The following is a 13,379-nucleotide window of genomic DNA, read 5'->3' as shown; positions in this document are numbered from 1 at the left end:
ATAGAAAATTAGGTCACCGCAGATTTAATTGTATGGTTTTAAGTTCTCTTTACTGGTGTTAAATATTCCTGAAGGTTTTATAAAACGTGGCCGAGGAAAGAAGTTGGTATTTGATTTTTATTAGCTTTTCTTTTTCATTGTAATAAGATTCTTTAAAGGTAGTGTTTCAATTAAGTGATCTTGACATTTGAAATAACCATCTCTTAGAGTCATTAAAAGAAATTTATATTCAAGGAGTTCATTTTAAGTGCTATAAATAATATTCTTCATGTGCTGAATACAAATTTATTTGGAGCAGTTTATCAAATGGTCAGAATAATTTATTAGAATTGGGTTAGGTAATTTTGTTAAAGATTTATTTTGATATGGTACTGGAAAAAATAATTGTTTTAATCCATTCATTCCCAGGGAGTCATTGTTACTTGGTAGGTGAGATATATTTTACAGTGATATGAACACAAGCTGTCAAAATAGAATAGTCCTTTCCTTATGTGCACCCATAATTTTTGGCACTTTTTTTTTTTTTTAAAGATTTTATTTTTTGAGAGAGAGAATGAACAGTGGGAAGGGACGGGGTGGGGGGGGAGAGAGAGAGAGAAGCAGGCTCCCCGCTGAGCAGGGAGCTCGATGCGGGACTCGATCCCGGGACTCCAGGATCATGACCTGAGCCGAAGGCAGACGCTTAACTGACTGAGCCATCCAGGCGCCCTAATTCTTGCATCTTTACAAGGGAACAAAACCAAGGATTTAGTTGCTGTTATAATGAAACCTTGCACTTAGAGATGGTAACATGCTTTTGGCAAAAATGTTTTAACAGTGTACTTTAGGTGTTTGTGCTTCAATGCTGAACAGACTTTAGGGATCAGACCATGTGCACTAATGAAGGCAACTTTCCATTCCCCAGGCATTGTAACCACTGGCTCCACCATGGTGGAACACAATTACTATGTGTCAGCTTACAAAATTCTATACAGTGATGATGGACAGAGATGGACTGTCTACAGAGAACCTGGTGTGGAGCAGGATAAGGTAAAATGATTGCCAGGGTATTTTAAAAAATGGGCCTTTGCCAAGAATCACAGAAGCTCTCCTGTGTGATGTTCAAGTTAGCTATCATTTGGTCTTTGTGCTCTTCTGGTTATTTTAGGCTGTGTTGGTTATTAGCCTTACTCTTCTAACTATAGTTAGGAAATTCTCAGTGGTTCTAGGTCCCTTTTGGTGATTGTTAACATTTTTAACTCAATTGTTTAGGTACTTTATTAAAATATTCTAAAAAGGAGGGGTACCTTGCTGGCTCAGCCGGTATAGCATGGGACTCTTGATCATGAGTAATGATCAGGGTCATGAGTTCAAACCCCACGTTGAGTGTAGAGTCTACATGAATGAATGAATGAATGAATGAATGAATGAATGACTAATTTTCAGTAAGTGGTGATAACTTACTAAAAAAAAAATTCTAGAAAGGAACTTGTAATTTCTTGTCTTAAGTTTTTCTTGTTAATCCACAGAATGATGGAGAGCCTAATTTGTTCCCAGATTTCTTTTCTATGTAGACAATGGGGACAAAAGACAAAAGCTAAAGGCAAAAGTGCATTATAGTGTTGGATATAGACTTGAAAGGTCATTTCAAGATCACCTTACCAAATTTTGTCTTAGAAAACTTCTGTTTTTTCCTACCTGAAGAATTTCCTTAACTTTTGTGTTAATTATCAAATTGTTGTTTTGGTTAGGAGACAGTGATAATGCAGGGATGCTCCAGAGCAGATGATAAGGGGTGGGGAGTAGGGAGAAGTGGCTGTCCTCTAGATACCACTTTCACCCAGGCTCCTGGCCCATGATCCACCGCAAGACCTTGTAACTGGGGGAGTCCTTGTCCTCGAGGAAGGTAGATTTCTTCTTATCTAGAATTGAAATTATAAGCACAAATTTTTTTAATGAAACTTCCCTGAGTTTTGTTTCAATTATATGATACTATCTGTTCTCTATCATATATACGATTTGCTAATATATCTTCAATTACCACTTTTCTTATCTCTCTATTCAGAAAACTCCAGGGGCTCCTTATAATCTGTCATATGGATCTAAACTCTTCCGTTGTTATTCAAGGCCTTCTTCCCTCTCTTCTGCCTGATATCACATGACCTTCATCTGTGGTGAGGCTCTACCCATTGAAGTAAATAACAGTATTGTCTTTATACCTATCTTCCTTCTGCTTAATAACCCCAAACTTGGCTGCTTTTTACTCTGGACACATCCATACTTATTTATAGAATATTTATTATACTTGTGGAATATAGTTAATTTTTTAAAATTATAAGAATTATTCATGCTTATATTATAAAAACATCTAGCACCATTGAATTATGTTTCTGAAAAAGACTCTCTTTTGCTGCATTTTTTGAAAGATAATTTCATAAGGTATAGAATTCTAGGTTGATGTTTTTCCCTCCACACTTTAAATCTGCTGTTCCACTGTTTTCTGGTTTGCATTTTTCCAGTGAGAATTCTATCTTTCATACCTTTGTTCTTCAGTATGTAATGTGTCTTTTTATTCCTTAGCTGTTGTTAAGATTTTCTTTTTATCATCTGTTTTAAGCAATTTGATTATGATGTGCTTTTGTGTAGTTGTCTTCATGTTTCTTCTGCTTGGGTTTCTTTGAGCTTCTTGGATCTGTTGGTTATAATTTGCTTCAAATTTGGAAAATTGTAGGCCATGTTTTCTCAAATTTGTTGCCTCCCTAATTCTAATTACATGAATATTATGACTCTTAAAAGATGTCTCGCAGTTTACTGATGCCCTGTTCATTTTTTTTTTTTTTTTAAATCTCTCTCTATGTTCTAGTTTGGAAAATTTTATTGTTTTGCCTTCAAGTTCACTAATCTGTTCTGTAACATCTAATCTATTAATCCTATCCAGTGTACTTTTATCTTCAGTGTTGTACTTTTACTTCTAGATTTTCAGTTTGGGGCTTTTAAAATTTTTTCCAAGTTTCTACTGAGCATGTTTACGCTTTTTTCTGCCCCTAAAACATATGGAATATATAGTACCTCTTTTGATGCCCTTATCTGCTGATTCTGTCTACTTATGTGTGACATGTGGGTCTTTTCATGTTGATGGATAATATGGGTCATATTTTACATACCTGGTAATTTTTTATTGGTTGCCAAACATTATGAACTTTTACATTGTTTGGTGCTAGGTTTTCTATTATTATTTATCTGATTTTGAGCTTTATTCTGGGACATGGGTTACCTGGAATAATTGGAATTGTTTGATCTTTTTGAGGTCTGCATTTTAGCTTTCTTAGGCAGGACCTGAGCCGCTTTTAGTACTATTTTTTTTCTACTGTTAGTACTGTTCCGAGTACTCAACCCAAAGTCTCATGTATTATGAGTTTTCTCCACGATATCTGTCGGTAATGTGAACTGTTCCCAACCCTACCTAGCTCTGAGAATTGTTCTGCTGGCTCCTTTCCAGCAGTTCTTTTCCCATCCACAGATGGTTTCTTTACATGCAACTGAAGATTTAAGGGGAAACCCCCCTACAGATCCGAGAAGTCTCTTTTTCTTTCTCTGTGCAGCTGTCTTCTCTCCTGTACTCTATCTTACAAATTCTAGCTATCTTGGCCTCTCCATCTCTGAGCTCAGTGTCCTCATTTTGGTGAGACCACCAAGGCTCTCTCCGGACAATATTGGGAAAATAGAAAGGCTCACCTCATGTGTTTCTCTTCTCTCGGGGATTAAAGCCCTATGCTGCCTATTGTCCAGTGTTGAAAAACCCTTGTTTCATATATCTGATTTTCAGATGTTTAAGGCAAAGAGTAAACTTAGTCCCTGTTAGTCTGTCCTGGATAGAAGTGGAAGTCCTTACACTGAATTATACAGAATACCAGTCTCTTGCCTCACATTAGCCCATCTGCTCCCTCATCTGCCTCCAACTCAAGAGTAATTGGTGTATTCATTTTCACACCCTTTCTAAGCATGCACACATGCATAAGCACATAGACTGAGACAGCTTTTGGGTTTGTTTTCAGAAGATAGGAATGAATATACAACTTGCTTCATAATATATTGCTTTTTAATAGCGTGCCATATCTGTGTGCGGTAATATCCTGTAAAATTTAAGTTCCTTGAGAGTGGGAACTTGGACTTCCATTTCCATCTTTATCCTCATGACTTCTTGCGACCTTGCTACACACAGGGGCTTATAATAAATGCTCATAGATTATAGCAGATCTTTTTTACTTAGTTTATATAAAATCCTTTTCCTTTAAGGTTTTTTTATAAAAATGAAACTGTGGTGTGGAATAAGACCTCAGGGATAGTTTTCATGTCCTAAAGTGATTATTGTTCCTGTAACACTAATGTAATAGACTGCAAATATTTGCCTTCATTTTATTTCAGAGTAATAGCTGAGGAAATAATGGGAGTTTACTAGTTTGGAAATTATTATAACTTCAAAACAAACCTTGTAGAAAATGAAGGCTATTAACATGTCTTAGAAGTTTACAATCTAATGCTTTGTGAATCAGCCAAAAGAAAATAGCTACATTTGGACATGACTTAATGGAAGAGTTAAACATTTACTTGCTCTCACATTAACTGATAAAATACAAACCACTTTGATTTTAGGCAGGTATCTATTTATTAGTAGCCTTTAGAAACTAGCCGGTGATTTGGCCTAAAGGAACAAGGAGGACTTTTCGCTTAATGGAGCCCTAGAGTTCAGTCAGGAGACTCGGACTCAAGTCACTGCTCGGTCATTGACTGGTTATGCAGTCCGTTTACATTCTGGAGCTGCACTTTTCTGGGTTCTGCCTACTTCATGGGGTTGTCATGGAGAACAGCTGAGTTACTTATATGAAAATGCTTTTGTAAATAAGCTCTTGCAGTGTTACATACTATCATTATTTGCTTGAAATGGTTGAGGGGATGAAATAGTCACTTGAAATCGTATTCGTATAATACATATATATAATGCATCCGTTGCTGTTTACTTAGGATCATTAAAATTAGGCAGGCAACAGTGTTTCAGAATCACGTGTGTAGTTTAGATAGCAGCAGAGAATGAAAATGGATAATACAGGAACTGTCTTTATGTAGTTTCTCCAGTAGGTGGAGGTATATTGCTGTTATGCATTCCTTAGTGTATGTTCATTTTCTGTCTCTTTTCTGAGAGAAAAAGTATGAGAAGTACACAGTAAAGCATTTCCTCTAAGACCTTGTATGTTCAATTATGCTTTACTTTGAAAATTAATATTTTTAAATAGCTGGTAGTGCCGCAGGACTAGAATTACTCATTTACTACAAGAATTACACTGTCTCACTGCAGCTGAAACATTCTTCTCAAATTGCCAAATTAGCATTTTTGGTATGTTTCAATCATTTTAAAATCATTTTTGTATTCAGTACTCTTAGTTTTTGATGAAGAATGTGCAGCTGCTTAATAGTCCAAATTATGATTAATTTATTTTCTGAGAAATTAATTCTTACGGTCATACTTTACAGATCTCATTTAAGGCCCAAAGCAAAAACCAAAAATATGTTTCAGTGGAACAGTTTAGCCCTGACCTCTGTTGACATAAAGTACCAATTTTTTGTTTTTTAAAGATATTTCAAGGAAACAAAGATTATCACCAGGATGTGCGTAATAACTTTTTGCCACCAATTATTGCACGTTTTATTAGAGTGAATCCTACGCAATGGCAGCAGAAAATTGCCATGAAAATGGAACTGCTTGGATGTCAGTTTATTCCTAAAGGTAAAGCAACAGTATGTAATTTAATTTAAAATGGCTTTGCTATTCTCAGAGAAAATAAGTAGTGATAATATGAGTGTTCGGCTTTTAACTACAATATCTTCTTAAAGAGGATTTTTAAAAGAAATAGTTATCCTATTAAAAAGCCAGTTACCAGAGTGTTTTCCAAGGTTACAAGTGGAAGAAGAGAGCATCGTCAATGAGATAATGAGATGAGATTGCTTTTCAGATCTAGTCTCAATCTTAATTTTTAATCAGGTCCCATGAAGCATAATATTGTACCATTAACACCGATGATTATAACAGTAACCCTAGTCTAAGTGCCTTTTCCTTTGAAAAAATTAAAAGTAGAAGTAACTTCCCTCAGTATTCTAGAATATTTTAATACTTTATTTACTGTTTTATCTCCAGAACCTTCCACAATGCCCCCACATAGTGGGCCCTCCACAGTTATTAAATGATTGAATGAGTAGTATGTCAAGCTGTGATGATACTTCTGTAGCTTTAGAGTTTAATGTCATCCACCTCCTCCGTGTTCTACGAAAATTATTTTAAAACAATTTAATTTCATAAAAAGTGAGAAATCCCAGTAAGTTTGTATGTTTAATGCATAGTATATTTATCCTTCTGGCATATTGCTGTCCAAGATTTAAAATTACTGGGCAGAAATAAATCCTCTAGGATATGTTGAAGATATTTAAATTACTGTTTTTAGCTATGACTCTTATAAGCAAAATGTATAAACTTTTCTAAACCATTTTTCAAGGTCGTCCACCAAAACTTACTCAACCTCCACCTCCTCGGAACAGCAATGACCTCAAAAACACTACAGCCCCTCCAAAAATAGCCAAAGGTATGCCTCCTTTAAGTGTGAGAATTTGGTATTCCCTGGATTTGTGGTATAATTTTACATAAATGTATTAAAAGCATCATAAAATAACTTTGTTTTAATCAAATTGATGTAGATAAAAGAATAAAGAGTTACTAAAACTTTTTCCAAGGTCGAGCCCCAAAATTTACTCAACCACTACAACCTCGCAGTAACAATGAGTTTCCTGCACAGACGGAGCAAACAACAGCCACTCCTGATATCAAAAATACTACCGTGACTCCAAGTGTCACCAAAGGTATGCAAATCCAGAAATTAACACCTGTTACATAGTAGCATTTTATATTGTTTATAACTTAATTTTCAGGAGCATTTCCAGCTTTTAAACCCTCAGTTTCTTTTCCTCTTAACTGTATTTCTTTTTTTTTTTTTGAGGGTTTTTTTTTAATTTATTTGACATAGAAAGAGGGAACACAAGGAGGGGGAGTGGGAGAGGGAGAAGCAGGCTTCCAGCTGAGCAGGGAGGCCGATGCAGGGCTCGATCCCAGGACGCTGGGATCATGACCTGAGCTGAAGGCAGAAGCTTAACCGTCTGAGCCACCCAGGCACCCCCTCTTAACTGTATTTCTTAAGAACAGAAAAAACTTGGGTGCCTGGGTGGCTCAGTTGGTTAAGTGACTGCCTTTGGCTCAGGTCATGATCCTGGAGTCCTCGTATCGAGTCCCGCTCATCGGGCTCCCTGCTCAGCAGGGAGTCTGCTTCTCCCTCTGACCCTCCCCCCTCTCATGTGCTCTCTCTCTCTCTCCTCTCTCTCTCTCTTTCAAATAAATAAATAAATAAATCTTTAAAAAAAAAAAAAAACTTTTATTATTCTCCTTGGAAAAGAAACTGATTACATTGCTCTGATTTCTCTTCTCTGGCGTCATTGTAGAATTGTTCTTTAAATATTTAGAGATGGCTGCTGTATTCTGGGTCTCCTCTTGTGATCTTTTTTTCCCCACCACAGCTAAACACAAGGAGTCTCTATTTCTAGAAATAACTAAAACCATACCAGGAAACAAACTTTTTTTTCCCCCCCTTTTTTTAACCCCCTCTGGTTACATATTAATTTGTTGGATAGGGAATTTGGTGGCAAAAAGGGAAGAAGGGGGAAAAAACCAATTTGGGTGGAAACTGACACTTTTTAAAAAATACTGTGAGTTAATATATTCATTAAAAAACTTCAGTCTCTATTTTGAAAATGTTTACGATCACAATTTTTTCATATTATAAATATAAATGTAGTAGAATTTACTTTCAAATTTTATTACCGATAAATAAGGTATTAACACATATGAAACATAATACTTTGATTTTACTAGTTGTTGAAAAACAAAATTCCAGTTGAATTTGGAAGAAACCATCAGTGTCATAGAGGAATTAATTTCAGTGTTGGCAGATAAAGCATTTCCAGGAAAGTGCCAAGAAGAGAAAGCAGTTCATTCCAAGTAACTTGTGCCACCCAGAACTTTATTCATTCTCATTTTCTGAAAATTTGCCTGATTCAGGTAACTCTCTCCAACTTTCCACATATCACTTTTTTTCCCATCTTCTAAGGTATTTTCTAAACAGACCACTTTCTCATGCTGCTGGAAAAGCTAAAGAGAAGACTTCCTAGAGACAAGAGATCTCAGTGTCCCACAGAACTTATCATTTTACAGAAGACGTCTGTTTGGGCAGAATCCCAGACCACATGTCTGGATGGAAGAACAGTCATTTGAAAGTATTGCTCATCTTAAAGTCCGATTATAGAATCTTAAAATCTCAAGACTAAAACTGTCCTTAAAGTGTTTTCTTCCAGAGCTAGCATTCCTGTAAGCTTCAGAAGAGTAACAAAGAATGTACAGGTCTTTTCAGTTAAAGACCTCTTGTCTCCTTTTCTCTGGGATGGTGGTATATAGACTTTTTATTCTTTTTTGAACCTAAGCAGATTTTTTGAAACCTCTGATTAAATCGAACTGTATCTACCTGAACCTGATTATTCTCTCTCCGGTTTCACAAATTTTAGGGATAAAGCACATTTACCCTTCTGACTTCTTAGTGCTTTCTAGCCCTGAGTCATGATCTCTGTTTTATGCACTTCTCCTTTTCCATTTTTACATCCAGGCTGAGAGCGATGCTAGAGAAAATCATATCGTGGTCAGATTTGTGCCACTGTAGCTTCCTGAATCCTCTCCAGATGGGGCCCTCAGCACCAGCCAGGGGTCTTTCTCTTTCTCCGGTTAGCTCTTCGGTCTCTTCTCAGCAGTCACTTCTCCATGTGTTTCAAACCCTTGACTCAGAGATTCTTTACTCACTCTCAGTTACCACTTCAACTTTTCAAAGAAAGTAAAAGCAAGTAGAAGGAAACTCCCTGTTTGTGGGGCCTGTAAACTCACCTGCACCCTCTGTCCACTGCGTGGAAGGAGGAAGTTCCTTGTACTGTCCAAGGCTGATCCACCTGTGCCCTTGTTGCCATCCATCCACCTTCTCAGAGGCCTCAGGTTATTGATTATCCTCTCCCTCTCCCGCATCAGCAGCCTCTTTCTCTCTTGGATACAACCATAAGGGTACCTAAGACGCTGTGGGTGAGGCCCCACAGTGTCTGGCGCTTAGCCCCCAGCAGGGATCAGCAGTGGCTGTGGCTGTCCTCATTGCCAGGATGGGGGGTGGGGGGTGCAAATTAGGGAAGAAGCTGGTGTCTCCAGCGACCTTAGGCAGACCATTTGCTGTATCTGGGCCTGGGCTTCCTTATCTGTGGAGGGAGATAAGAGGATTGAATGATCTCCTAATCCCTGCAGGCTCAAGCATTGTCCTTTTCTGCCCTGTTGATACAATTGGCTTTTTCACACTTAACACTGTGTTGTTATCTTCCCATATCTATAAATATTTCCCCCATCCCCCTAATAGACACATTTCCAATTGCTGGATAACATTTTACTATGAGAAAGATATTATGATGTATTATTCCCTTTCGTTTTTGGGCATTTGGATTATTTCCAGTTTTTCACTCTTGAAGATACAGAAGCCACTTTAAAAATGCATCTTTGAATGCTATCTTAATTTTTTTCTAAGAATAAATTCTAGACATGGAATTGCCAAGTAATCAATTTTTATACATATTGCCCCAAAATGATACAGAAAGTATCCATTTAAAGTCCCATAAAAATAACTGTTTCTTGATATTCTTTCTAACAATTATTCTTTTAAATACTTGCCAATTCGATGAGCAGAAATAGCATCTTATTCTTGTTTTAACTTCTGTTTCTGTGATTACTAGTGAAGCTAACATGTTGAATACTCACGTTTTTTAATTGTATCGCTCATTCATCTCTGCTGATTTTTCTGTTGATTGGTTTTGACGTGTAAATTCTGTCATATATAGATGATAGTAACCCTTTATCAGATATTCAGAAATATATTCTCCAAGCTTTTCATTGATCTTTCAGTTTGTCTTGGTGATTTGAAAAGCTACTATGAAAAGTTTTAAGTGTATACAAAGCTGAAGCAAGTAGTGTGACACTTCCACGTTATCTGTGAAAGCTTCTGCCACTACTCACACACGCCCATTCTCGTTTCATGAACAGTGTGTGTGGCAGTTTTTGAGATAGAAAAGCTTTGAAGGATGATGTGGGTAACCTTCCCGCTTTATCTTCATGACTGTGCCTTTGGTATGTTTTCAGATGTAGCCTTGGCTGCAGTCCTAGTCCCGGTGCTCGTCATGGTGCTCACCACCCTCATCCTCGTAGTAGTGTGTGCTTGGCATTGGAGAAACAGGTGAGTCCCTAACCAGCTCACCTGCTTGGTCCTAGAAGGGGTGTTTCCAAGTGTGAAATAACAACTAGATATACAAGGTGAACTACCATTCACCGTTTGAGAAGGGGAGAGTTAAGGTAGTTATTAAAGTCAAAATACATTGGTTTGTCCTTTCCATAAAAAATGAGTATGTTCAATAGCATAGTCACTGAGTGCCTTTATTGTATCAAAATCTGCTTTACGTGCTGGAATATACACGTTAATAAGAACGACAGTCTGACACATAATAGTTGCTTAGTAATATTTCCTGAAAGAACGAGACACAACTCCTATCTCCCAGGTGTTTGGCAGGGTTGATTGACAAGACACGGAACTGTAATATGGCTGGAGGAGTTCTTTTTGAAGTGCCGGGGAGCGCAGATGTGAGAACCATGAGAGTTATCTGAAACCTTTTCTGCAGGAAAGAGTAATCCTCAAGTTTGTTTCTCCTTAACGAGAACCTTGGATTTGCCTGGATGGAGGAAGGTAGAGAACAGCCCAGACTCTGCTTGAGCGAAGGCACAGAGACGTGGAGTGCAGGCAGGGCAGTGAGTGCTCACGCGCGGGCGGGGCACGGGAGAGCGCTGAGGAAGAACTGTGCAGGCGCAGCCTGGGCCTGGGTCCAGGAGGGCTTCGGGGACAGAGGGATTCAGGTTTCATTTGGTAGGTGGGGGTCTCCCTGAGGGGGGTGAGGCAGACGGGTGAGATTATGAGATGAGGCGCAACTGTGTGTCTGCTAAGGAAGGAGGAGGGGTCCCAGATGATCGGAAGTTTCTGGCTTGTGCACTTAGACCAGGAGAGATGTCCTGGGTGGAGATGACAAAGCAGGAGGGACAGGTTTGGTGGACGAGAGAGTGACTTCATTCGTTCCCTCAGCTATTTGAGCTCCTGCCTTGTGCTGAGTACCGAGCGTGTGCTGGGAGTCCAGTGTGAGCCCCAGAGTTCACAGGCTGGGAGAGGATACAGTGCAGAAGACGGGCAGCGATGGTACCGCCATACACTGCATGCCGCCAGAGGAAACTGAAGTAGCAGCTGGATCCTGGATTCATGGCTGTAGGAAGGCCGTCTGGACAGAGACCCAGCAAGTTACTCAGAGGGCAGGGAAAGTCCAGGGTGCTCTCGGGGAGCTGGGTAGAAGCAATAGGAACAGTGAGGACAGCAGCAACAGCTCGTTTTTATACAGAATGAAAGCCGATTTTAGGCATTAGTGTAAGTTCTTCACATGGTTCAATTCTTTTAATCCTCAAAACAACCTACAAAGCAGCTACTGTTTTACAGAGGAAGAAGAGACAGCGCATACATGACTTGTCTGAGGTCACCCGGTCCACCCGCAGCAGAGCGGAGTGGTCAGTCAGGCAGTCAAGTCTCATCCGCTACGGTCAAAGCCCAGAGGGCGAGGATGGGGAGGCGGAGGCAAGTCCTGAGATCCGTTTTGGCTGGTGCTTAAAGGACCCTATGGATGTTCAGATTCTCAGGACAAAGATGGAAATCAATGGATTTTGCATAGTTTGTATTTGAAACTGAAACAAACCTAATAATAACTTTCCCATAAGAACTCACACATCACCTGTGGGTCTTTGATGAGATTCTTTTTATCTACAGTCTTAACCTTTCTTACTCCTTTATCCCTTAAGCAGGAAGTACCTTGGGTAACAGAATAACTATCTCAGGAGATGGTTGTGTAAAATTTATTGAGAGTTCAAAATTTATGAGTTTCAGCAGTGGCGACTTTGAAAGGCAAATGAAACAGAGGACCCTGCCGGGTAGGTCAACAAATGGAAATGTGTACTCCTGACTAACTATTAACTTGAGTGTTTATCCTGCACTTCCAGAGCTGTCTTACTCATGAATTCACTCTGTTTGCTAACATGTTTTTTCTCTATTTTTCCAGAAAGAAGAAAACCGAAGGCACCTACGACTTACCTTACTGGGACCGGGCAGGTAAGCCAGGACTTTGCACCCCCTCCCATCAGGGGAACTGCCACCCCTCCAGGTGGCAGCAGTGAAAGAGGAGAGCTGTTTTCAGGCCCACATAAACTCCCCAGCACTTGGGAGAAAAATGATCTTCCTCTAACCTTCTGATCATTTTTACTCTTCTATAAAATCTCTTGTAGCCAATAAGTAATGCAATGAAAAGTAAGGATTTCTCATAATGCGCCCTCTGTTCCTTTCTCCTGGGAAACCTGTGCGGTTTGTGCCATTTGTGCACGTATCTGTTTTTCTTGAGGAGACCAGCTTTCTTTGTGGACTATGTAAGCACTGTGGGCCTGATAACACAGTGCGTGTGTGTCACTGTGCTGTGGGTGCTTCCCAAGTAGAGCCTAGCAGTTTGAGAATCGGGAGGTCGGCCGTCTCTGCCGTGATGAGTTGTCGTCTTCTGAACTCTACTCTGTGGGGCAGAGGGCAGCAGGTGACACCAGAGGCCCCCTGCAGGTCTCCTACTTTCCGGTCTCGCTACTGGAACAGTTAAAAGGCAGAAGAGTTCACCGCTGTGACTAACGTAGAAAAAAAGCAGTGGTGGGGGCAGATTCTGTGCTGCTAACACCCCAAGGTAGATCTTGGGAAGTATTTTTTCAGAAAAACTTATCAAAAGCCATCCTACAGGAAACAAACTGTATTTGCCTGCACTTTTATAGGAGTGATTTGCTTCTGTATATGCTTTTGATAGAAATTTCTACCATGTTCTGCATTGCACTAGATATCCCATCAAAGAAAAAAAAATGAGCTTGAACAACTTAAGGAATTAGAACAAGAACAAACTAAACCCAAAGCAACCAGAAGGAAAGAAATAATAAAGATAAGAGAGAGAAACAAAATGGAGAATGGGAAAATAGAGGAGATCGGTGAAATCAAATGTTAGTTCTTCAAAAAGATCGATAAAATTGACAAACTTTTAGATGGAATAAGAAAAAAGATTGAAACTACTAAAATCAGAAAAGAAAGTGCAGGCATCACTGCTGATTCTACAGAAATGAAAAG

General features: G+C 39.0%; 1 protein-coding gene across 3 annotated transcripts in view; it reads left to right on the top strand.

Moving 5' to 3' along the window:
• Positions 1-13,379, top strand: part of DCBLD2 (discoidin, CUB and LCCL domain containing 2) — a 90,616-nt gene that overhangs the window by 73,212 nt on the left and 4,025 nt on the right. For all 3 annotated transcript variants that reach the window (XM_035015198.1, XM_035015197.1, XM_035015199.1), the window contains 6 exons: positions 905-1,029; positions 5,611-5,761; positions 6,525-6,611; positions 6,760-6,885; positions 10,289-10,382; positions 12,292-12,341. In XM_035015198.1, the coding sequence (XP_034871089.1) occupies positions 905-1,029; positions 5,611-5,761; positions 6,525-6,611; positions 6,760-6,885; positions 10,289-10,382; positions 12,292-12,341 (633 nt within the window). The remainder of the gene's footprint in view (positions 1-904; positions 1,030-5,610; positions 5,762-6,524; positions 6,612-6,759; positions 6,886-10,288; positions 10,383-12,291; positions 12,342-13,379) is intronic.

This window comes from Mirounga leonina, unplaced genomic scaffold (assembly GCF_011800145.1).
Source record: "Mirounga leonina isolate KUSES-001 unplaced genomic scaffold, KU_Mleo_1.0 Mir_169, whole genome shotgun sequence".
Classification (NCBI taxonomy): domain Eukaryota; kingdom Metazoa; phylum Chordata; class Mammalia; order Carnivora; family Phocidae; genus Mirounga; species Mirounga leonina.
This window is presented reverse-complemented; position numbering and strand designations above follow the sequence as displayed.